At 59.8% G+C, this 24,720-nt stretch overlaps 3 protein-coding genes across 3 annotated transcripts; 2 read left to right on the top strand and 1 right to left on the bottom strand.

The window, feature by feature from the left end:
• The first annotated feature begins 3,552 nt into the window (after positions 1-3,552).
• MAPK7 (mitogen-activated protein kinase 7) lies at positions 3,553-8,492 on the top strand. Its single transcript, XM_057408929.1, has 7 exons — positions 3,553-3,637; positions 4,380-4,548; positions 5,162-5,327; positions 5,920-6,992; positions 7,368-7,789; positions 8,109-8,236; positions 8,321-8,492. Exons 2-7 carry the CDS (start codon positions 4,380-4,382, stop codon positions 8,466-8,468), a joined length of 2,106 nt encoding a protein of 701 aa, XP_057264912.1. The 5' UTR covers positions 3,553-3,637; the 3' UTR covers positions 8,469-8,492.
• A 1,426-nt stretch (positions 8,493-9,918) lies between these two features.
• On the bottom strand, positions 9,919-14,691 carry LOC130598952 (syntaxin-1B). Its single transcript, XM_057408928.1, has 10 exons — positions 14,647-14,691; positions 12,715-12,789; positions 12,044-12,143; positions 11,743-11,817; positions 11,336-11,409; positions 11,107-11,215; positions 10,917-10,990; positions 10,646-10,783; positions 10,319-10,429; positions 9,919-10,220 (listed from the first exon to the last, which is right to left on the bottom strand). The coding sequence occupies exons 1-10, from the start codon at positions 14,674-14,676 to the stop codon at positions 10,140-10,142; spliced, it is 867 nt and encodes a 288-aa protein (XP_057264911.1). The 5' UTR covers positions 14,677-14,691; the 3' UTR covers positions 9,919-10,139.
• Positions 14,692-15,915: 1,224 nt separating this feature from the next.
• LOC130598951 (syntaxin-4-like) lies at positions 15,916-23,428 on the top strand. Its single transcript, XM_057408927.1, has 10 exons — positions 15,916-15,988; positions 16,915-16,998; positions 17,080-17,179; positions 18,115-18,189; positions 19,337-19,407; positions 19,643-19,751; positions 20,868-20,949; positions 22,162-22,288; positions 23,160-23,270; positions 23,345-23,428. Exons 1-10 carry the CDS (start codon positions 15,959-15,961, stop codon positions 23,426-23,428), a joined length of 873 nt encoding a protein of 290 aa, XP_057264910.1. The 5' UTR covers positions 15,916-15,958.
• Positions 23,429-24,720: the final 1,292 nt, after the last annotated feature.

Raw genomic sequence — 24,720 nt, 5'->3', positions numbered from 1 at the left:
AGGGGCCATGGAGGAGCCAGGAGGGGACGTCCATGATGGCACCCATAGGGATGACCAAGGTGGCACCCATAGGGGTGACCATTGTGATAGCACCCATAGTGATGACCATGATGGCACCCATAGCGGTGACCATGACGTTGGCACCCATAGGGGCACCCAGCGCCTCACCCGCAGCAGCACCCGTCCCCCCAGGCCCCGAGGTGCCACCACCCCGTCCCGAAGCACCAGGTCCAGAGGTCCCAATGGTGCCAGCACCATAGCCAGGGCCGCGGGCACCGGCACCGTGGGCGCAGCCATGGGTGCCCCCGTCAGCACCATGGACAGGGACAGGGGCGCCACCACCCGGTCCCGGCGCACCGCCACAGGTCCCATAGGCGCTCCCATAGGTGCCACCACCACCCCTATGGACCCCGTGGAACCTTCTGGAGACGCCACCACGAGCGCTGCCGATGCCCCCATGGGCCCTATGGATGTATCCGGAGGTGCCGCCAGCTCCAGAGCGCGTAGGGGCACCTCCAAGGCATCAAGGGGGGCCTGCAGAACCCCTAAAGGTGCCCCTAAAGCACCCAGAGGCACCGATCCCACCCCTGTGGACCCCATCGACCCAACCGTGATCCCTATGGATGCATCTGGAGGTGCCGCCACCGTTGCGGATGCCCCTGAAGCACCCAAAGGCACCTCCAGAGCATCAAGAGGCGCCTCCAAAGCACCCAAAGGCACCAAACCCACCTCCGTAGACCCCATTGACCTGACCGAAGACGCCCCCATGAGCCCTATGGATGCATCTGGAGGTGCCGCCGCCGTTGTGGGTGCCCTTGCAGCACCCAAAGGCACCTCCAAAGCAGCAAGAGGCGCCTCCAAAGCGCCCAGAACCACCCCTATGGACCCCGTCGACCCAACCGCGATCCCCGTGGATGCCTCTGGAGATGCCGCCACCATCGCGGATGCCCTCGCAGGACCCAAAGGCACCCCCAGAGCATCGAGAGGCCCCAAACCCACCCCTACGGCCCCCGTCGACCCAACCGCGCTCCCCATGGAAGCCCCCGGAGACGCCGCCTCCATCGCAGATGCCCCCGGGGGCCCCAACCCCTCCTCTCGGTCCCCCGCCGCGCGCCGCCCGGCGCCGCCGTTCCCGTGCCCCTCCTGCCCCAAGGCCTACGGCTCCCAGTCCAAGCTCGCCATCCACCAGCGCGCCCACACGGGCGAGCGCCCCTTCGCCTGCCCCGACTGCCCCAAGGCCTTCGCCGACCCCTCGGTGTTCCGCAAGCACCGGCGCGGCCACGCGGGGCTGCGGCCCCACGGCTGCCCCCTGTGCCCCAAGGCCTACGCCGAGCGCAAGGACCTGCGCAACCACCAGCGCGTGCACACCGGGGAGCGCCCCTTCCTCTGCCCCCACTGCGGGAAGAGCTTCGGCCGCGCCTCGTCGCTCGCCTGCCACCAGCGCATCCACGCGCCCCACAAGCCCTACGGCTGCCGCGAGTGCGGCAAGGCCTTCACGCAGCTCTCGTCCTACCAGAGCCACCGCCGCGTGCACACCGGGGAGCGCCCCTTCCTCTGCCCCCAGTGCGGCCGCACCTTCGCCGACCCCTCCAGCTACCGGCGGCACCAGCGCGGGCACAGCGGGCTCAAGCCCTACGGGTGCCACGAGTGCGGCAAAGCCTTCCGGCAGCCCGCGGACCTGGCCCTGCACCGCCGCACCCACACCGGCGACCGGCCCCACAAGTGCGCCGACTGCGGGAAGGGCTTCGTGGCCTCCTGGGACCTCAAGAGGCACCGGCTCAGCCACAGCGGCGACCGGCCCCACAAGTGCGGCGAGTGCGGGAAGGGCTTCGGGGAGCGGGGGGCGCTGGGCAAGCACCGCAGGACCCACTCCGGGGAGCGGCCCCACAAGTGTGGGGAGTGCGGGAAGGGCTTCGGGGGGGTCTCGGCGCTCCGGAAGCACGAGAGGACGCACGGCAAGGGCGCTGAGGGCGGCCATGGGGCGGCAGCGGTGGGGGGCAATGTGGGAGCCATGCATAGGGTCAGTGTGGGCCCCATGGATGGGGGCAATGTGGGCGCCATGGATGGACTCAACGTGGGCACCATCCATAGGGTCACTGTGGCCACCATGGACGGGCTCAATATGGCTGCAATGGATGGGGGCAATGTGGCCGCCATCCATAGGGTCAATATGGCCACCAAAGATGGGGTCCGTAGAGATGCTGGGGGGGGGGCCAGTATGGCCGCCACGGGTGGACTCAATACGGGAGGAGGGGCCCATACAGGTACTGGAGCGGGGGTCAGTGTGGCCGCCATGGATGGTGGGGGCCATACAGCCCCTGGGTCCGGACCCTATATGGGGCCCAGTGCCGGGGTCATTGTGGCGCCTGGTGCTGGGGCCAATATGGCCGCCCCCATTGGGGTTCAACCAGGCGCCAACATGGCCGCCCCCACCGTGGCGGCCGCCATACTGGATGCCAAGATGGCGGCCCCCGAGCCGGGCCCCTTCGCCTGCCCGCTGTGCCCCCGGCGCTTCCGGGCCAGGGCGGGGCTGCGGAAGCACCAATGGCGGCACGGCCCCGAGCAGGCCCCGCCCCCCGGCGCGCCTTAACCCCGCCCCCTGTGCTGCCATTGGCCCGCTCTCTGTGCGTCCGTGGGAAATAAACCGACCAATCAGAGCTGCGCCTGTGCCGCCCTTTTATTGAGGCCACGCCCCTCTTTGCCCCCCATTGCCCCCCACTGCCCCCCATTATACCCCATTACCCTCTATTGCCCCCATTGCTCCTCTATTGCCCCCCATTGACCCCCACTGCCCCCCATAATACCCCAATTACCCTCTATTGCCCCCCACAGCCCCATTACCCTCTACTGCCCCCCACTGCTCCCCCATTATACCCCCATTACCCTCTATTGCCCCCCCACTGCCCTCCATTATACCCCCATTACCCTCTATTGCCCCCCCATTGTACCCCACTGCCCTCCATTATACCCCCATTACCCTCTATTGGACCCCCATTGTACCCCACTGCCCCCCATTATACCCCCATTACCCTCTATTGGACCCCCATTGTACCCCACTGCCCCCCATTATACCCCCATTACCCTCTATTGCCCCCCCATTGTACTCCACTGCCCCCCATTATACCCCCATTACCCTCTATTGCCCCCCCATTGTACCCCACTGCCCCCCATTATACCCCCATTACCCTCTATTGCCCCCCCATTGTACCCCACTGCCCCCCATTATACCCCCATTACCCTCTATTGCCCGTATTCTACCCCCATAGCACCCCATTGCCCTCCAGTACCCTCTATTGCCCCCCCATTGCACCCTTATTGCCCCCCACTACCCTATAGTGCCCCCCATTGCCCCCCCATTGCACTTGGGGGTCCCAGACCCATTGGCTGCCCCCTAACACCACCTATAGGGCGCACTTGGGGGTCCGGGCCCCCCCATCCCCTCCATTAACCCCACTTATGGGTCCGGACCGTCCCCATTCACCCCCTAAGGCGCCTAAACCCCGCCCTCTGTGACGTCACCGCCCTTCATTCATCCCCTCCCACCCTGCGCTCCCATTGGCCGCCGGCCGTGATATCAGCGGAGGGGGCGTGGCCGCGCGGGGCGCGCCATTTCCGGGCTCCATTGAGCAGAGGGGCGGTGAGTGCCGATTGGGGGGGGGAAGTCGGAGGTCCCGGTGCCCCCATTGCCATGGCAACGGCCCCATCGCTATGGGGCAGGGATGGGGGGAGTCGTGTGGGGCTGGGTCTGTGGGGCAGAGGGAGCACGGGGTGGGGGGGTGCGGGGATTGGAGATGTGGGGCTCAGACCCATTGATGGGGAGGGAACGGATAAGTGGGGCCTTTATGTGTGGGTCTGAGGCTGTGGGGGTCCCGGCTGTGGGGGTCCATGGGGTATGTGGGGCTCAAACCTTTGGTTTCCCATGTATGTGGGTCTGAGGCATTGTAGGTCCTATATAAGTGGGTCTGAGTCCATGTATGCCCCATATGTAGGGGTCTGAGCCCACGTAGGTCTCATATATGTTGATCTAAGTCCATGTGTGCCCCATATATGTGAATCCCAGACCCTCGGATCCCCATATATGTGGGTCTGTGACCTTGTGGGTCACATCTATATGGGTCTGAGCCCATGTAGGACCCATATATATGGGTCTGAGCTCATGTAGGGCCCATAGCTATGGGTTCGAGCCCATGTAGGCCCTATATATATAGGTCTGAGCCCATGTACGTCCCATATATATGGGTCCGAGCTCATGTAGGCCCTATATCTATGGGTCTGAGTCCACATAGGCCCCATGTAGGGCCCATATCTATGGGTCTGAGCCCATGGAGGTCCCGTCTGTGTGGCCCTGACCCATTTTGCCCCACACGTGTGGGTCGCAGATGGCGGAGGCCGAACCTGGGGGGCGCTGTGGGGCCGGGGGGGGCCTGGCCCTGCTCAATGCGCGGGCGCTCGATGTCACCTTCGAGGTGGGGGACGAGTATGACGTCATCGAGACCATTGGCACCGGTGCCTATGGCGTCGTCAGCTCCGCGCGGCGCCGCGACACCGGTGAGGGCGCCATTGAGTGCCATCGGGTGCCACTGGGTGCCATTAAGTGCTATTGGGTGCTATTGGGGTCCATTGGGTGCCACTGGTGGGGGGGTCCGTTGGGTGTCATTGGGTGCCATGGGGGTGGTTCCATTGGGTGCAATTGGGTGCCATTGGATGCTCTTGGGTGCCGTTGGGGGCGTCCATTGGTTGCCATTCCAGGGGTCCATTGGGGGGATCCATTGGGTGCCATTGGAGGTGCTCCATTGGGTGCTATTGGTGGGGGTCCATTGGGTGCCATTGGGGGGGGTCCATTGGGTGCCATTGGGTGCCATTGGTGGGGGTCCATTGGGTACCATTGGGGGGGTCCATTGGGTGCCATTGGGGGGAGTCCATTGGGTGCCATTGGGGGGATCCATTGGGTGCCATTGGGGGGAGTCCATTGGGTACCATTGGGGGGGGGTCCACTGGGTGCCATTGGGGGGATCCATTGGGTGCCATTGGGGGGAGTCCATTGGGTGCCATTGGGTGCCATTGGTGGGGGTCCATTTGGTACCATTAGGGGGGATCCATTGGGTGTCATTGGGGGGAGTCCATTGGGTGCCATTGGTGATGCCCACCCATGGGCCGCCAGGCCAGCAAGTGGCCATCAAGAAGATCCCGAATGCCTTCGACGTGGTGACCAACGCCAAGCGGACCCTGCGGGAGCTGAAGATCCTGAAGCACTTCAAGCACGACAACATCATCGGCATTAAGGACATCCTGAAACCCACCGTGCCCTACGGCGAGTTCCGCTCCGTGTGCGTCCCCCCACGGCCACCGCCCCGAGCCCCAGGGACCCTCCTGTGGGGCAGGAGGACTGGGGGTTGGAGCCCCATTGGGGTGGTGACCCCATAGAGATAGGCCAAACCCCTTCTAGACCCTGTTATGGGTCAGGAGGAGACATGGGATGGAGCCCCATTGGGTTGGTGACCCCATAGCACCATCTCAGACCCTTTCTAGACCCTATTATGGATCAGGAGAAGACATGGGATGGAGTACCATTGGGTTGGTGACCCCATAGGGACATCCCAAACCCCTTCTAGACCCTATTACGGGTCATGAAGAGACATGGGCTGGAGCCCCATTGGATTGGTGACTCCATAGGGACATCCCAAACAGCTTCTAGACCCTCCTGTGTGTCAGGAGGAGACATGGGATGGAGCCCCATTGGGTTGGTGACCCCATAGCACCATCTCAGACCCTTTCTAGACCCTATTATGGGTCAGGAGGACACATGGGATGGAGCCCCATTGGGTTGAAGACCCCGTAGCACCATCTCCACCCCCTTCTAGACCCTATTATGGGTGAGGCTGACCCACGGCACCACCCCTCCTGCCCCCCCCCCTTTAGCTACGTCGTGCTGGACCTGATGGAATCCGACCTCCACCAGATCATCCACTCCTCCCAACCCTTGACCCTGGAACACGTCCGCTACTTCCTCTACCAGCTCCTCCGCGGCCTCAAGTACATCCACTCGGCCAACGTCCTGCACCGGGACCTCAAGCCCAGCAACCTCTTGGTCAACGAGAACTGCGAGCTCAAGATCGGCGACTTCGGCATGGCCCGAGGGCTCGGCGCCGACCCACGCCATGCCAAGGCCTTCCTCACCGAGTACGTGGCCACGCGCTGGTACCGGGCGCCGGAGCTGCTGCTGTCCCTGCACCGCTACACCCGCGCCATCGACATGTGGTCCGTGGGCTGCATCTTCGCCGAGATGCTCGGCAGGCGCCAGCTCTTCCCGGGCCGCAATTACATCCATCAGCTCCAGCTCATCATGGCCGTGCTGGGGACGCCGCCGCCCGCCGTGATGGGGGCCATCGGCGCCGAACGGGTGCGGGCGTACATCCAGAGCCTCCCCCCGCGCCCGGCCGTGCCGTGGGAGTCCCTGTTCGGCGATGCCGACGCCGAGGCCTTGGCGCTGTTGGGGAGGATGCTGAGGTTTGACCCACGGGATAGGGTTGGGGTGGGGGAGGCGCTGAGGCACCCGTTCCTGGCCAAGTATCACGATCCTGAGGACGAGCCCGAGTGCGTCCCGGCCTTTGACTTCGCCTTCGAGCGCCGGGCACTCACCAAGGAGGACATCAAGGCGGCCATCGTGGCTGAGATTGAGGACTTTCACGCACGCCGGGATGGGATCCGGCGCCACATCTCCTTGGCGCCAACCAATGGGGTCGGTGGAGCTGTCAACAATGGTGGTGGTCCTGTGGGTGACTCCAATGGAGCGCCCAATGGCCCCGCGTGGTCTTGTGCCGATGTGGACATGGTGAGCCCTGGGCCTGATGGGCCAGTGGAGTCACCGCTGCAGGTGAAGGCGGAGCCTGGCGCCCCTGCAGCGCCAAAGAGGGATGGAGCCATCTCTGATGACACCAAAGCTGCCCTCAAGGCTGCGCTGCTCAAGTCGGCCATGAGGAACAAGAGTAAAGGTGAGTGGGTGGGATGAGTTGGTTGGCTTGGGTTGGGCTGGGTTGTGTTGGTTGGGTTGGGCTGGGTTCGTTGGGTTGGGTTGGGCTGGGTTGGTTGGGTTGGTTGGGTTGGCTGGGTTGGTTGGGTGGGTTGGGTTAGTTGGGTTGGGCTGGGTTGGTTGGGTTGGCTGGGTTGGTTGGGTGGGGTGGGTTGCGTTGGTTGGGCTGCGGTGGGTTGCGTTGGGTGGTGTGGGTTGGGTTGTGTTGTTTGTGTTGGGCTGGGTTGGTTGCATTGTGTTAGTTGGGTTGGGTTGGCTGCTATTGGCTGCCATCTCCCTGTGCTCAGCTTACCCTCTGATCCCCCCCACTTCCCCCCCATCCCTATCCCCATCCCAGACCCCCCCTGCGCAGCACCGGAGCCCCCAGAGGGCCGGCGCCCGGTGACGGCGGCCGAGCGGCAGCGGGAACGGGAGGAGAAGCGACGCCGGCGCCAGGAGCGGGCCAAGGAGCGGGAGAAGAAGCAGCGGGAGCGGGAACGCCGCGAGCCCCAAGGCCGTGGGGATGGGCTCCAAGGCCTGGTCCTCACTGACGACGACCGGCACCTCCTGGAACGCTGGACCAAGATGCGGGATGGGGCCCTCCCCCGGCCGCCCCCTGCCCCACAACCCCCAGTGCCACCACCTCCTCTCTGCCCCCCAGCTTGTGGGGCACCCCCAGAGGCTTGGCCGGGGGCTGAGGTGTGGCCTGAAGCCGCTGTTGGAGCTGTGGTGCCTGACCCTGATGTGGCTACTGTGACACAGCAGCTCTCCAAGTCACAGGTGTGGGGCTGCTGGAGTCATCTTGGGTTGAGTTTGGTTGGGTGGGGTTGAGTTGTGGTGAGTTGGGTGGGGTTGAGTTGGGTTGGTTTGGTTTGGATTGGGTTGGGTTGAGTTGTGTTGGGTTGAGTTAGGTTGGGTTGGTTTGGATTGGATTGGGTTGAGTTGGGTTGGGTTGGTTTGGGTTGGGTTGGGTTGAGTTGGGTTGAGTTAGGTTGGGTTGAGTTGGGTTGAGTTGACTTGGTTTGGGTTGGGTTGATGGCTGCTCAGTACAGGTGGGCTGACCCACTCCTTGTGTGTCATCACTGCACCCTCCCCACAGGTGGAGGACCTGCTGCCCCCCATCTTCTCGGTGACTCCTAAGGGCAGTGGCGCCGGTTATGGGGTGGGCTTCGACCTGGAGGAGTTCCTCAGCCAATCGTTGGACATGGTTGGAGACCCCAAGGAGAGGTAAGAGGAGATTGACTTGAATTCACCAGCTGACCAATGGGGTGGCGGCCTCGGCACTGAGGCCCCGCCCCCTTTGCCCCCCAGCCAAGGAGATTCAGCGCCACTCTCTGCCTCGCTGCTCGCTGATTGGCTGGAGGTTCATCGCCTCAGCCCCGCCGCCCTCGAGAGCCTCCAGCGTGACCTCCAGCTCGGCTCCCCCATGGTCCTTAGTGACGACCTCCCGGACCCATAACCAGGGGGGGTGGGGACACCCCATTGGCTCTGTCCCCTTTGGCCCCACCCTCTTTTGACTCTGACCAATTACATTTGTAAGGAAACCGAGCCCCTGCCTTGTCCAATGGGATCTGGGCTCCTTGAGGACCTATGGGGAGCCCTATGGGGCCATATGGGCTTTAGGGGGTCATACGGACTCTATGTAGAGTAGTGGGAGACTCTGTGGACCTAGAGGGGCTATAGGGAGCCCTATGGGGCTATATGGGCTCTATGGGTTGGTGGGAGACTCTATGGACTTTTAGGGGCTTTAGGGTGTCTACAGGAGTCTGTGGGGCTATAGGGGCCCCTATAGGAGCTATGGGAACCCACGGAGCAGGAAGGAGACGGAGGCGACTGCGTTTGTGACATGGGTTTTGTAGCAAATACATCACAGACCACGAGGGACACACAGAGCGGGGGGGGCAGCGCGGGGAGGCTGGGAGCACCTATGGGTTGGGGGGGACACAGAGGGGTCCTTGATGCGGTCATTGGGTGCTTGGTTGGGTCATTGAGGGAGTTATTGAGTCATTGATGACGTCATTGAGGGCTTGGGTGGGTCACTGATGATGTGATTGGGTTGTTGGTTGGGTTATTGATGATGTCATTGAGCCGTTGATGTCACTGAGTTGTTGGTTGGGTCATTGAGGGGGTCACTGGGTCATTGATGGTGTCATCGGGTCATTCATGATGTCACTGGGTTGGTTGGGTCATTGATGATGTCATCGAGTCAGTGGTTGGGTCATTGAGGGGGTTGTTGGGTCGTTGATGATATCATTGGGTGAATGATGATGTCCTTGGGTCATTGGTTGTGTCACTGAGGGGTTCATTGGGTCATTGACTGCATGGTTGCATGGTCAACGGGTGGTTGGATGATCAATGGGTGGTTGGATGGTCAACGGGTGGTTGGATGATCAATGGGTGGTTGGATGGTCAGTGGTGGTTGGATGGTCAATGAGTGGTTGGGTGCTCAGTGAGGTTGTTGGATGGTCGATGGGTGGTTGGATGGTTGATGGGTGGGTCAGTTGGGTCACCAACTGGTTGCTCAGGCAGGCAATGGGTTAGCGAACTGCTGGGATATGTGCTCATCAGCTGGGTCAATGGGTGGTGGCGTCACCATTGACCATGAGATGGGTCAACCCAACCCAACCCATCCCTTAAGGTCAACCCGACCCATAACCCCCACTCTGGGACCCCCTATTGAGTGAACCTGCCCCATGGCCCTTCCCTATGCTCAACCCAACCCATGGCCCTTCCCTATGGTCAACCCAACCCAAGACCTCTCCCTGTGGTCAACTGAAGACTTCTCCCTATGGTCAGCCCACCCCGTGGTCCTTCCCTATGGTCAACCCAGCCCATGACCCTCCTTGGGCATCACCCCCATTGACCCCTCTACCCCCACCTTGAGGCCACCTCCTGTCCCCCGAGTGTGCGTCCCCCTTCCCCCCAAGCGCATGGATGGAGGCTCATGGCAAGGGGGTGGAGCCAAGGAGCAAAGGGGAGGAGCCAAACAGCCAATGGACGCCATGATTGGATGGGCGGAGCCCAAGGAACCGCTGCGATTGGTTGGCTCCAGGAATCACTGTCTCTTCATTAAGTCTCATGAATGGAGGAGGAGATGGAGGAGATGATGGAGGGGGGGTTCATGGGGGCCCTACAAGCCCAAGGTGCCCCCAATGGAAGAGGCCAAGACCACCCCCAGCACCACGCAGCAGATGATGATCATGATCTTCTTCTACTCGAGGAGACAGGAGAGAAGGAGAAGGTTATGGGGACACCCCCAGTGTCCACCCCAGTGTCCCCAGTGGCCACCTGAGGGCCCCAAGCTCTCACCCTTCGGGCCTTGCTCTGGTACTTGACAGCTTTCTTGGTGTCCGACACGGCCCGTTCCACGTAGTCCACCGAGTGCTCCACGTTGTACTCGATGCGGTCAATCATCTCACCCTTGGGGAGGAGGAACCGGCCCTTGAGACTTGGGATGGGTACAAGGGGAGTTCCTGGTGGTCCCCATGGCTTCAGATGGGGTCTAGATGGGTCTAAGGCTGGTTCTAGGTGGTCTCAGTGGCTTTGGATGTGGTCTAGATGGGTCTAAGGGGAATTCTTACGGTCTCAATGGCTTTGGGTTGTGTCCATATGGGTCTAAGGGGGGTTCAACCATACCTGGCTCTCCACCAGCATGGCCATGTCCACAAACATATCGTGCAGCTCCCGGATGCTGGTTTCCAGCTTGATGATCTCGTTGTGTCGCGTCTCGATCTCGTTCAGGGCCTGTTTGGTCATCTGCGAGTCCATCTTGATCTGCACAGAGACAGTGAGGGCATCCCATGGGGCTCCTCAGCCTCCAGCCCTGCCCATGGGTCTCCTGGTGGCTTCTATGTGCCCCAAGGACCCCTTGATGGCTTCGAGCTGCCCCATAGCGTCCCCAACCTACGTCATCGGTGAAGATGGCCAACTTCCCGCTCTCCAGCATGTCCTCCAGCTCCTCATTGGTGGTGGTGCGGCCGGCTGTGGGCACAAGAGGTGACAGTTGGGTGATGGGAATCTCTTTGGTCCCCCCCATCCCACGCCATGGTGGCTGCTGTCCATGCTCCCCCCATCCCCCCCCATAGAGCGGGACCTACTGATCTCGAGCTGGCGCTGGATGCGGTCCTTGCAGCGGTCGCGGTACTTGGACTGGGTGGCGTTGTACTCGGTCATCACCTCCACGAACTTGCGGGACAAGGTGGAGTGCTGGGGGGGGGGCAGCAGGAGGACACGTGTGGATGGAGGACACGTGTGGATGGAGGACACGTGTGGATGGAGGTGGCCACAAAGAGCAGGAGAAGGGCAACGGGAAGGGGAAGGGGGTACCTGGGTCTTGCGGATGCGGAGGTCGGCCGAGGAGCGGTTGAGACCTTCCTCCTGCTCAATGCTCTGCTCAATGGCTGTGGGGTACAAAGGGGTGAGCAATGGGGGGCTTTGTGGTGGAGCTTCTGGCTTATGGGTGCCTGCAGTCGTGGTTATTGGGGGTTCTCTGTCATATATGGGCTCCATGCATGGTGGTTGTCCATCACATATAGCTTCCATGCATGGTGGACCTCCATCACGCAACCCACGGGGGCCAACCCAAGGGGGCCAACCCAAGGGGGTCAACCCAAGGGGGTCAACCCAAGGAGCTCAACCCAAGGAGGCCAACCCAAGCGGGTCAACCCAAGGAGCTCAACCCAAGGGGGCCAACCCAAGGAGCTCAACCCAAGGGGGTCAACCCAAGAGGTTACCTTTCAACTTGGAGCGCACTTTGTTCGCCGTCTTCTTGATGTCAGCCGTGAGGTCCTCGAGCTCCTGCTTCGTCTCTGGGGGAACACAGGTACAGGGTCTCTATGGGTCTCTAGGGTCTCTAGGGTCTCTATGGGTCTCTATGGGTCTCTAGATGCACCTGGTGTCCCTCCATCCCATCACTCCCCATGTCCCCATGGATGTCCCCATTGCCCCCATTACCCCGTTTACCCCCATGGCCCTGGACCCCACCATTGCCCCCATTGCCCCATATCCCCCCATTGCCCCCCATGTCCCGCTCACTCTCATCAGGGTTGGGGGCGGCCAGGATGGCGCTGTGCTGCTTCTTCACCTGCTCCACGTCCTCCGAGAGCTTCTCGATGCAGCCCCGGATCTCCTCCACCTGTGAGACATGGGATATGGGGCAGGGATATGGGGTATGGGGCAGGGATATGGGGTATGGGGATGTCTCTATGGGTGCTGTAGGGGCTCTATGACTGCTGTAGGGGTTGTCTTTGGGTGACATAAGGTGCTACGGGATGTCTATACACTGTTGCAGGACTATCTAGGGTGCTTTAGGGAACTATGGGGCAATTGTGGGTGTCACAGTGGGGTGCTATAGGGCTCTATAAGGCACTATGGATCTCTATGGGTGTTTATGGATCTCTGTGTGACGCTGTGGGTCTCTATGGGGTCTTTATAGGGTCTCTATGTGTCCCTATGGGTCGTTATAGGGTCTCTATGCATCTCTATAGGTCCCTGTGTGTCTGTATATGTCACTACGGGGTCTCTATAGGGTTTCTGTGGGGTCTCTGTGTGTCCCTATGGGTCTCTATGGGTCACTATAGGATCTCTGTAGGGTCTCTATATGCCCCCGTGTGTCCCTATGGATTGCTATGGGGTCTCTGTGGGTCCCTATAGGTCTCTCTGGGGTCTCTGTGGTCCCTATGGGTCGCTATGGGGCAGCCCCACACCTGCTCAAAGAACTCGTCCATGAAGTGGTCTCGGTCCACGTGGACGACCTCGTCCTCATCGTCGCTGTCCTTCGCCTGCAGGGGGCGCTCTCTGCATCAGGGGGGCGTGGCCAGCGCTGACCACACCCCTCCCACCCTCATTGATGCCCCATTGGCTGTCTCCCCCCCGCATCCAGGCTCATTTGCATACATTGAAAGCTATTGGCTGCCTGCCCTAGAGCGCAGCGCTGTGATTGGCTGCGGGCTGGGGGGGGGTGAGTCATCCGCATGGCCTGATCCTCCCTCACCTGATTGGCTGCGTGGCTCCGGCTCATTTGCATAGCCCCACCCCTGCACCACTGCCCCCCCTCATGCCATTGGCTCCCGCCAGGAATCATTTGCATAAAGCCAGCCCCCCAGCCCCCCACAGCACCCCACTGCACCCACTGCAGACCCCAGCATCCCATTACAGCCAATGACCCCCAGAGCACCCTATGGCAGCCTGTAGCGCACAAAGCACCCCATAGCCCCCCATAGCCCCCACTGCAACCCATAACTGCCGTAGCACCCTATAGCACCCTGTAACCCTCATTGCACCCCATAGCTCCCACAGAAGCCCACAGCAGCCTGCAGCACCCCATACATCCTATAGCCCCCATAGCACCCCACAGCACCCATTACAGCCCCCAGCATCCCATTGCACCCCATAGCACACACAGCATCCTATGGCACCCATAGCCCGCATAGCATCCCTATATCCCTCCAGCATCCCAAAGCACCGTATAGCACCCAGAACAACCCATGGCACCCCATAGCACGCAAAGCATCCCATAGCATCCTTATAGCCCTACAGCACCCCATAGCACCCCACAGCACCCCACTGCATCCACTGCAGCCCCCCGTCCTCATTGCACCCGTAGCATCCCATAGCACCCCATAGCCTCCATAGCACCCCATATCCTCCCATAGCACCCCATATCCTCCCATAGCGCCTATAGCACCACATAGCCCCCACAGTAGCCCACAGCATCACACAGCACCCACTGCAAACCCCCAGTCCCCATTGCACCCACAGCCCCGACAGCATCCCCCAGGATCCCATACAGCACTCTATATGCCCCCATAACCCCCACAGCATCCCATAGCTCCCTATATCCCCACATAAAACCCCATATACCCCATAATCCTTATTTCCCCTCAATAGCCCCATAACCCTCTCTATCCCCCACAGCACCATAGCCCCCTATACCCTCTATATCTCCCCTAGCACCCCTAGCCCCATAGCTACCAATACCTCGTATGTCCCCCATAGACTCCTATACCTCTTATACCCCCTATATTCCCCCAAAGCCCCATACCCTCCTATAACCTCTATATCCCCCATAGCCCCACAGCATCCCATAGCCCCCTATTCCCTCTATATCCCCTGTAGCATCCCATAGTCCCCTATATCCCCTATACCCCCCTAGCGCCCTATACCCTCTATTCTCCCCATAGCCCCCTATATCCCCCATAGCCCCTATATCCCTCATAGCCCCCTATACCCCCACAGCCCCCTATATCCCCCATAGCCCCATAGCCCCCTATAGCCCCCATAGTCCCCTATACCCCCCACAGCCCCCTATATCACCCATAGCCCCCTATAGCCTCCATAGCCCCCTATACTCCCCACAGTCTCCTATATCCCCCATAGCCCCTTATATCCCCTATAGCCCCCTAGCCCCCTATAGCCCCCATAGCCCCCTATAGACCTCATAGCCCCCTATAGCCCCCATAGACCCCTATATCACCCATAACCCCATAGTCCCCTATAGCCCCCATAGCCCCACAGTCTCCTATATCCCCCATAGCCCCTTATATCCCCTATAGCCCCATAGCCCCCTATACCCCCCACAGCCCCATAGCCCCCTACAGCCCCTATGTCCCCCATAGCCCCCCCCGTCCCCCTCTCACGCTGCGGAGCTCCTGGGTCCGGTCCTTCATGGCGAGGGGGGGGGTTGGGGGGGGGGGGGGGGGGCAGGGGGAGGGGCCGGACGCGGCGCGTGCTGCTGGGGGGGGGGGGGGGGAAGGGGGAGGTGGGGGGAGGGGCTGCGGCTGCGGCTGAGGCTGGGGGGGGGAGGGGGGCTGCGGAGAAGGGGGCGGGGCCTTGGGGGGGATGGACCAATGGGAGCAGGGGAAAGGGGGCCCCAGAGCCCAATATAGCCCCATAGCGTGATGCCAGCGCCCGTTATTGGGGTCCCAGATCCCATTTCTGGGGTCTCACATCCCATATTGTGATCCCAGATCCCACTTTGGGCGTCCCAGATCCCATTTGTGGGTCTCACATCCTATTTTTTGGGTCACACATTCCATTTTTTGGGTCTCACATCCTATTTCGGGGGTCCCAGATCCCATTTTTTTGCTCCCAGATCCCATTTTTTGGCTCCCAGGTTCCATTTTTTGGCTCCCAGGTCCCATTCTGGGGTCCCAGACCCCATTTTTTGGCTCCCAGATCCCATTTTGGGGTTCCCAGATCCCATTTTTGGCTCCCACATCCCATTTCTGGGGTCCCAGATCCCATTTTTTGGCTCCCAGATCCCATTTTGGGGCTCCCAGATCCCATTTCTGGGGTCCCAGACCCCATTTTTTGGCTCCCAGATCCCATTTTGGGATCCCACATCCCACTTTTGGGTCCCAGATCCCATTTTTTTGGCTCCCAGATCCCATTTTTTTGGCTCCCAGATCCCATTTTTGGAGTCCCAGATCCCATTTTTTGGCTCCCAGATCCCATTTTGGGATCCCACATCCCACTTTTGGGTCCTAGATCCCATTTTTTTGGGTCCCAGATCCCATTTCTGGGGTCCCAAATCCCATTTCTGGGGTCCTAGATCCCATTTTTGGATCCCAGATCCCATTTCTGGTGTTTTAAATCCCATTTCTCTGGTCCCAGATCCCATTTTTGGATCCCAGATCCCATTTTGGGATCCAACATCCCACTTTTGGGTCCCAGATCCCATTTTTTGGGTCCCAGATCCCATTTTTGGATCCCAGATCCCTTTTTGGGGATCCCACATCCCATATCCTGGTCCTAATGCTCCCCGCCCTCCCCCTTTAGAGGTCGTCCCCCCCCCCCCCCCCCCCCCCCCCCCCCCCCCGGCTCCTCTCTATGGTTCGGCGACCTCCAGGGCCAGAGCGTCCTCCCCCACTTCCGCCTCCAAGGCCCCGGCGCAGGCGCAGAGCGGCTGCCGGCACTTCCGCATCCGGCCGGGGGAGGAAGGGCGCCGCCATGCGGGACAGGACGCGGGAGCTCCGCCAGGTAGGGGGGGAGCGACCCCGAAAGGACCCAAAAGGACCCAAAGTGGACCAAAAATGGGGCTCAAGGACCCCAGTACGGACACACTGACTCCACTGTGGCCCCATGGACACCCATGTAGCCTCATGCACCCCACTGTGTCCCCATGGACCCCCATATGGCCCCATGGACCCCCATATGGCCTCGTTGAGCCCCATATGGCCCTATGGACCCCTGTATGGCCTCGTTGAGCCCCATATGGCCCTATGGACCCCTGTATGGCCTCGTTGAACCCCATATGGCCCTATGGACCCCTGTATGGACCCATGGACCACAATATGGCCCCTTATGTGTCCTTATAGACTGCAGTACACACCCATTGACCCCTATAGACCCCTTACAGACCCCTATAGACCCCTTACAGACTCCTTACAGAGCCCTATACACCCCTTATAGACCCCTTACAGATCCCTATAGACCCCTTACAGAACCCTATAGACCCCTTATAGACCCCTGCAGACCCCTTACAGACCCCTATAGCCCCCTTACAGACCCCTTACAGACCCCTACAGAAGCCTTACAGACCCCTACAGACCCCTTACAAACCCATATAGACCCCTTATAGACCTCTACAGACTCCTTACAGACCCCTTATAGACCCCTACAGACCCATTGACCCATATAGAGCCCTTACAGACCCCTATAGATCCCTTACAGACCCCTATAGACCCCTTACAGACCCCTATAGACCCCTTATAGACCCCTTATAGACCCCTTACAGACCCCTATAGACCCCTTATAGACCCCTTACAGACCCCTTATAGACCCCTATAGACCCCTTACAGACCCCTATAGACCCCTTACAGACCCCTACAGACTCCTTATAGACCCATTACAGACCCCTATAGACCCCTCACAGACCCCTACAGACCCCTGTATGTCACCCACAGGCCTACGGCAGCAGCTCGGAGGAGGACGAGGAGGCCGACGATGGGGCCAAAGTGGCTTTAATGAGGCTGAACCCACTCCTGCAGGTGAGTGCCCCCTTGACACGCCATTTACACGCCATTTACACGCCCTTACCGTGTCCTTGGCGTGTCCTTGGTGTGTTGCAGGCGGGGCGGGTGCGGGCGGCGCTGCGGGCGCTGGAGCTGAAGCTGGAGGCACTGGAGCTGCTGCAGGAGGCGGTGCTGGGCAGCCCCCTGTCCCCCGAGGGTGTGTATGGGGCTATAGGGGGCTATAGAGGGGCTATAGGGGGGCTATGGGGGTCTACAGTGGGCCATGGGGGGGCTATAGAGAGGCTATAGGGGTCTACAGTGGGCCATAGGGGGGCTATAGAGGGGCTGTAGGGGGCTATAGTGGTCTATAGGGGGGCTGTGGGGGGGCTATAGTGGGCCATAGGGGGGCTATAGAGGGGCTATAGGGGGGCTATGGGGGGCTATAGTGGGCCATAGGGGGGCTATAGTGGGCTACAGGGGGCTAGAGAGGGCTAGAGTGGGGCTGCAGGGGGCTATAGGTGTCTATAGGGGACTATAGGGGAGCTATAGGGGGGCTATAGGGGTCTATAGTGGGCTATAGGGGTGCTATAGGGGTCTATAGTGGGCCATAGGGGGGCTATAGGCATCTATAGTGGTCTATAGGGGGGCTATAGGTTTCTATAGTGGGCGATAGGGGTCTATAGTAGGCTATAGGGGAGCTTTAGGGGTGCTGTAGGGGTCTATAGTGGGCTATAGGAGGTCTATAGCAGGGATATGGGGGTCTATCATGAGCTATAGGGAGGATAAAAGGGGGTTGTGGGGGATAGGGGGGTTGTGGAGGGTTATGGGGGGGCTATGGGGGGCTATAGCAGGGTTATGGGTGGCTATAAGGGGGCTATGGGGGACTAGGTGGTGTTGAGGGGGCCTATAGGTGGATTATGGGGGTATGGGGTGCTATAGCACAGTTAGGGAGGGCTATGGGAGGGTTATGGGGAGCTATACGTGGTTATGGGGGGATGTAGAGTGGTTATAGTAGGGTATAGTGGCATTATAGGGAGCTATAGGGAGGATATAAGGTGGTTATGGGGGCCTATAGGGAGGTTATGGGGGGTTATGTGGGAGTATAGGGGTCTATAGGGGTCTGGGGGCTCCCACTGTGGTCTCTCCCCCCAGGGCAGCAGCGGGATCTGCAGCTCCACCGGGATGAGATCCAGAAACTGATGCAGGAGATCCGCTCCCGGCTGCAAGGTGGGACCCACAGCGCCCCATAGACACCCCATAGCGCCCCATAGACACCCCACAGTGCACCATAGACACCCCATAGACACCCCATAGTGCTCTATAGACACCCCATAGACTCACCGTGACACCCCATAGACACACCATAACACCCCGTAGACTCCCCATAGCACTCCATAGACACCCCATAATGCCCCATAGACACCCCATAGTGCCCCATAGACACCACACAGCACCCCATAGACACCCCATAGTGCTCTATAGACACCCCATAGAACCCCATAGACTCCCCATGGCACTCCATAGACACCCCATAGCGCCCCATAGACACCCCACAGTGCACCATAGACACCCCGTAGACACCCCATAGTGCTCTATAGACACCCCATAGACTCCCCGTGGCACCCCATAGACACACCATAACACCCCGTAGACTCCCCATAGCACTCCATAGACACCCCATAATGCCCCATAGACACCCCATAGTGCCCCATAGACACCACACAGCACCCCATAGACACCCCATAGTGCTCTATAGACACCCCATAGAACCCCATAGACTCCCCATGGCACTCCATAGACACCCCATAGCGCCCCATAGACACCCCACAGTGCACCATAGACACCCCATAGACACCCCATAGTGCTCTATAGACACCCCATAGCACCCCATAGACTCCCTGTGGCACCCCATAGACACACCATAACACCCCGTAGACTCCCCATAGCACTCCATAGACACCCCACAGTGCCCCATAGACACCCCATAGTGTCCCATAGACACCACACAGCGCCCCATAGACACGCCATAGTGCTCTATAGACACCCCATAGCACCCAATAGACTCCCCATAGCACTCCATAGATGCCCCATAGTGCCCCATGGACACCCCACAGTGCCGTATAGACACTCCATAGCACCCCGTAGACACCCCATAGCACCCCGTAGACACCCCATAGACACCCCATAGCACTCCATAGACACCCCGTAGTGCTCTATAGACACCCCATAGCACCCCATTGACACCCCATAGTGCTCCATAGACTCCCCATAGCGCACCATAGACATCCCATAGTGCTTCATAGCACCCCATGGACACCCCATAGTGCCCCATAGACACCCCATAGCACCCCATATCTTTGGGGTGCCCCCACAGCGCTGGAGCCAGCGAAGGAGGAGGAGGGCGAGCACAGGAACAGCATCAGGGCCCGGGTGAAGCGCACCCAGGTAAGGGGGGGGTTGGGTCCCCAGAAGCGTTTTTGGGGTCCCAAAGGTGTTTTTGGGGTCCGCAGAGGCGTTTTTGGGGTCCCAAAGGTGTTTTGGGGTCCCCAGAGGCATTTTTGGGGTCCCAAAGGTGTTTTTGGGCTCCCCGACTCTGTTTTCGGGGTCCCCGATGGGTTCTGGGGTCCCCATGAACTGTTTTGGGGGTCGTGTCGTTCCCCCCCCCCCCCCCCCCCCCCAGCATGCGGCGCTGACTCAGCAGTTCCTGGCGCTCACCGGGCGCTGCCACGCGGCTCAGGCCCGGTTCCGGCAGCGGCGCCTCGAGAGGGTTCAGCGTCAGCTGCACGTGGGTGAGAGCAGGAATGGGAACGGGATGGGACAGGGAGGGGACTGGGATGGACTGGGATGGACTGGGATGGAATGGGATGGAATAGGGGGCACTGGGATGGACTGGGATGGACTGGGATGGACTGGGATGGAATGGGATGGAATAGGGGGGACTGGGATGGACTGGGATGGAATGGGATGGACTGGGAGGGGACTGGGATGGAATGGGATGGACTGGGAGGGCACTGGGATGGATTGGGATGGACTGGGAGGGGACTGGGATGGACTGGGATGGACTGGGATGGACTGGGATGGAATGGGAGGAATGGGAGGGGACTGGGGATGGAATGGGATGGACTGGGAGGGGACTGGGATGGAATGGGATGGACTGGGAGGGCACTGGGATGGATTGGGATGGACTGGGAGGGGACTGGGATGGACTGGGATGGACTGGGATGGAATGGGATGGAATGGGAGGGGACTGGGATGGACTGGGATGGAATGGGATGGACTGGGAGGGGACTGGGATGGAATGGGATGGACTGGGAGGGCACTGGGATGGATTCAGAAAGAATCGGAGGGGACTGGGATGGAATGGGATGGAATGGGATGGAATGGGATGGAATAGGGGGCACTGGGATGGACTGGGATGGAATGGGATGGAATAGGGGGCACTGGGATGGACTGGGATGGAATGGGAGGGGACTGGGATGGAATGGGATGGACTGGGAGGGGACTGGGATGGAATGGGATGGACTGGGAGGGCACTGGGATGGATTGGGATGGACTGGGAGGGCACTGGGATGCATTGGGATGGACTGGGAGGGCACTGGGATGCATTAGGATGGACTGGGAGGGCACTGGGATGCACTGGGATGGACTGGGAGGGCACTGGGATGCATTGGGATGGACTGGGAGGGCACTGGGATGCATTAGGATGGACTGGGAGGGCACTGGGATGCATTGGGATGGACTGGGATGGCACTGGGATGCATTGGGATGGACTGGGAGGGCACTGGGATGCATTGGGATGGACTGGGAGGGCACTGGGATGCATTAGGATGGACTGGGAGGGCACTGGGATGCATTGGGATGGACTGGGAGGGCACTGGGATGCACTGGGATCCACTGGGATGCAGCCGGCAGCGCCCCGGTCACAGAGGAGGAGCTGGAGCAGATCCTGGAGTCGGGGCATAGCGAGATCTTCATCAGCAACGTGAGGCGGCACCCATGGGTGCCATGGTGGCGGTCACTGGGTGTCAGTGGTGATCAGTGGGAGCCATGGTGGCGGTCAATGGGTGCCAATGATGATCAATGGGTGCCAGTGGTGATCAAAGGGTGCTAGTGGCAGTCAATGGGTGCCAATGGTGATCAGTGGGTGCCAATGGCAGTCAGTGGGTGCCAATGGCAGTCAATGGGTGCCAATGGCAGTCAATGGGTGCCAGTGGTGATCAGTGGGTGCCAATGGCAGTCAGTGGGTGCCAATGGTGATCAGTGGGTGCCAGTGGTGATCAATGGGTACCAATGGTGATCAGTGGGTGCCAATGGCAGTCAATGGGTGCCAATGGTGATCAGTGGGTGCCAATGGCAGTCAATGGGTGCCAATGGTGATCAGTGGGTGCCAGTGGCAGTCAATGGGTGCCAATGGTGATCGGTGGGTGCCAATGGCAGTCAGTGGGTGCCAGTGGTGATCAGTGGGTGCCAATGGCAGTCAATGGGTGCCAATGGTGATCAGTGGGTGCCAATGCCAGTCAGTGGGTGCCAGTGGTGATCAGTGGGTGCCAGTGGTGATCAATGGGTACCAATGGTGATCAGTGGGTGCCAATGGCAGTCAATGGGTGCCAATGGTGATCAGTGGGTGCCAATGGCAGTCAGTGGGTGCCAATGGTGATCAGTGGGTGCCAATGGCAGTCAGTGGGTGCCAATGGTGATCGGTGGGTGCCAATGGCAGTCAATGGGTGCCAATGGTGATCGGTGGGTGCCAATGGCAGTCAATGGGTGCCAATGGTGATCGGTGGGTGCCAATGGCAGTCAATGGGTGCCAATGGTGATCAGTGGGTGCCAATGCCAGTCAGTGGGTGCCAATGGTGATCAGTGGGTGCCAGTGGTGATCAATGGGTACCAATGGTGATCAGTGGGTGCCAATGGCAGTCAATGGGTGCCAATGGTGATCGGTGGGTGCCAATGGCAGTCAATGGGTGCCAATGGTGATCAGTGGGTGTCAATGGCAGTCAGTGGGTGCCAATGGTGATCAGTGGGTGCCAATGGCAGTCAGTGGGTGCCAATGGTGATCGGTGGGTGCCAATGGCAGTCAATGGGTGCCAATGGTGATCGGTGGGTGCCAATGGCAGTCAATGGGTGCCAATGGTGATCGGTGGGTGCCAATGGCAGTCAATGGGTGCCAATGGTGATCAGTCGCACCCGTGGGTGCAGGTTCCATGCTGCGTCGCGGGCGCTGCAGGAGGTGGGGCTGCGGCACCGGGAGCTGCAGCGCCTGGAGCGGGGCCTCCGGGACCTGGGGGAGCTCTTCACCGTGCTGGGCACCAGCCTGGAGCAGCAGGTGGGGCAATGGGGACAATGGGGGCAATGGGGTGGTCAGGGCACGCTGGGTTATACTGGTCTGGATTGGTTCGTATGGATTTGTTACTGGTCCATATGTGCCCATACTGGGTTTTACTGGTTTACTACTGCAGTACACTGCTCTGTATAGGTCCATGCTGCTTATTACTGCTGTATGCTGGTCCACATTGGACTGTAGTGCCTTACTGCTGCTCTGTGTTGGTCCATATTGGTTTATTACTGCATTATACTGGGCTGTTATTGCCTTATTACTGGTCCATATTACCCCATACTGGGTAATTACTGCATTATAGTGATTTATGACTGGATTATACTGGTCCATACCTGTCCATGCTGCTCTGTACCGGTCCGTACCTGTCCATACTGCTCTGTACTGATCCGTACCTGTCCATACTGCTCTGTACTGGTCCATACCTGTCCATACTGCTCTGTACTGGTCTGTACCTGTCCATACTGCTCTGTACTGGTCTGTACCTGTCCATACTGCTCTGTACTGGTCTGTACCTGTCCATACTGCTCTGTACTGGTCTGTACCTGTCCATACTGCTCTGTACTGGTCTGTACCTGTCCATACTGCTCTGTACTGGTCCGTACCTGTCCATACTGCTCTGTACTGGTCTGTACCTGTCCATACTGCTCTGTACCGGTCCGTACCTGTCCATACTGCTCTGTACCGGTCCGTACCTGTCCATACTGCTCTGTACTGGTCTGTACCTGTCCATACTGCTCTGTACCGGTCCGTACCTGTCCATACTGCTCTGTACCGGTCCGTACCTGTCCATACTGCTCTGTACTGGTCTGTACCTGTCCATACTGCTCTGTACTGGTCCATACTGGTCCCTATGGCGCAGGGGGAGCTGCTGGACCGCATCGAGCACCACATCCAGGACTCCGGCTCCCGCCTGGACAAGGGCACCCGGCACTTGGAGGCAGCGACACGGAGCCAGCAGGGGGCACGAAAGGTCAGGCCCCACCCCTTAGCCCCCTCACCCCCCCCCCCCCCAATCCCATGTGACCCCCCCCCATCCTCCAATAGAAGAAGCTGCTGGTGGCCGGGTGCGTGGTCATCACTGGAGTCATCGTCGCCGTCATCATCGCAGTCACCGTGGCAACCGGGTAGGCCACACCCCCTTTGGGACCGAAGCTCTGCCTCCTGTGCTCCCATTGGCCTCTGGATGTGGCTGAAGCTCCACCCCTGCGCTCCCATTGGCTGGTGGGACCTGGTTGACCAAATAAAGTGGTTTTTGCTCAAAAGAGTGGTGGGAAGTTGTGGTGGTGGGGATCCAATGTGTGACCCCCACATCCCATAATATCCTAAATTGCATAACCCGTAACACTATACCCCATACCCAATATCACATAATATACGCCATGTCACATCCCATATTCCATACCCCATACCCCACATCCCATAATACCCCATTCTCCCCTGCTCTGCTGTACGCACAGCCAATGTGGGGACATGGGGGGCTGTGGGGCACCCATGGGAGGAATGGGAGGGGCTCTGCTGCAGGCAGGGAGCTCTGCTGTCCCCATATCCCCCCTAATCCCCCAATAGACCCCCATGTAGGGCAATGGGGGGCGGCACTTAGGGGGGACTGGAGGTAGTGGGGGGGTAATAGGGAGTTTACTGGCTCTGTCCACTGGGTTGGGCAGATCTGAGCTGGTCTGAATGGGGCTGGACTGGACTGAATTGGAGTAAGTTTTGCTGGGCTGGGCTGAACTGGGCTTGAAGTGGCTGATCAGGTGTAGGCTGAGCTAAACAGGGCTGAACTGTGCTAAACTGGGCCTAATGGGGCTCAGCTCGTCTGGGCTGAGCTGGAGTGGACTGGGCTGTAAACTGGGCTGAACTGGAGTGGACTGGGCTGTAAACTGGGCTGAACTGGGTTAAATTGGGCTGGGACAAGCTGGACTGGGCTAAACTGGGCTGGACTAAACTGTGCTATGTTGGGCTGGGATGGGCTAAAGTGGGCTGAAGTGTACTGTGCTGGGCTGCGTTGTGCTAAAGTGGGCTGGACTGGTCTAAACTGCTGGACTGGGCTAAACTGGGCTGGACTGGCCTAAATTGGGCTTTACAGTGCTAAACTGATCTGGATAGATGTGAATTGGGCTAAACTAGGCTGAATTGGGCTAAACTGCTGGGCTGGGCTGAAGTGGGCTAAAGTGGGCTCAACGGGGCTAAGGTGTGCTGGAGTGGTCTGAATTGGGCTAAACCCTGCTGAACTGTGCTAAATTGGTCTGGACAGGTCTGAATTGGGCTAAACTGGGCTGAGTGGTCTAGGCTGGGCTGGGCTAAACTGGGCTGAACTGGGCTGGGCTAAATTGATCTGAACAGGGCTAAACTGGTCTGAATTGGGCTAAAGTGGGCTGGGCTAAACTGGAATGGACTGTGCTAAAGTTGGCTGCGCTGGG

This window comes from Pezoporus wallicus, unplaced genomic scaffold (genome assembly GCF_028554395.1).
Source record: "Pezoporus wallicus isolate ANWC-B61680 ecotype Strahan unplaced genomic scaffold, APGP_CSIRO_Pwel_v1 contig_9898, whole genome shotgun sequence".
Taxonomy (NCBI): Eukaryota; Metazoa; Chordata; class Aves; order Psittaciformes; family Psittacidae; genus Pezoporus; species Pezoporus wallicus.
Note: the sequence above shows the minus strand (reverse complement) of the source record. Positions and strands in the feature narration are given on the sequence as shown.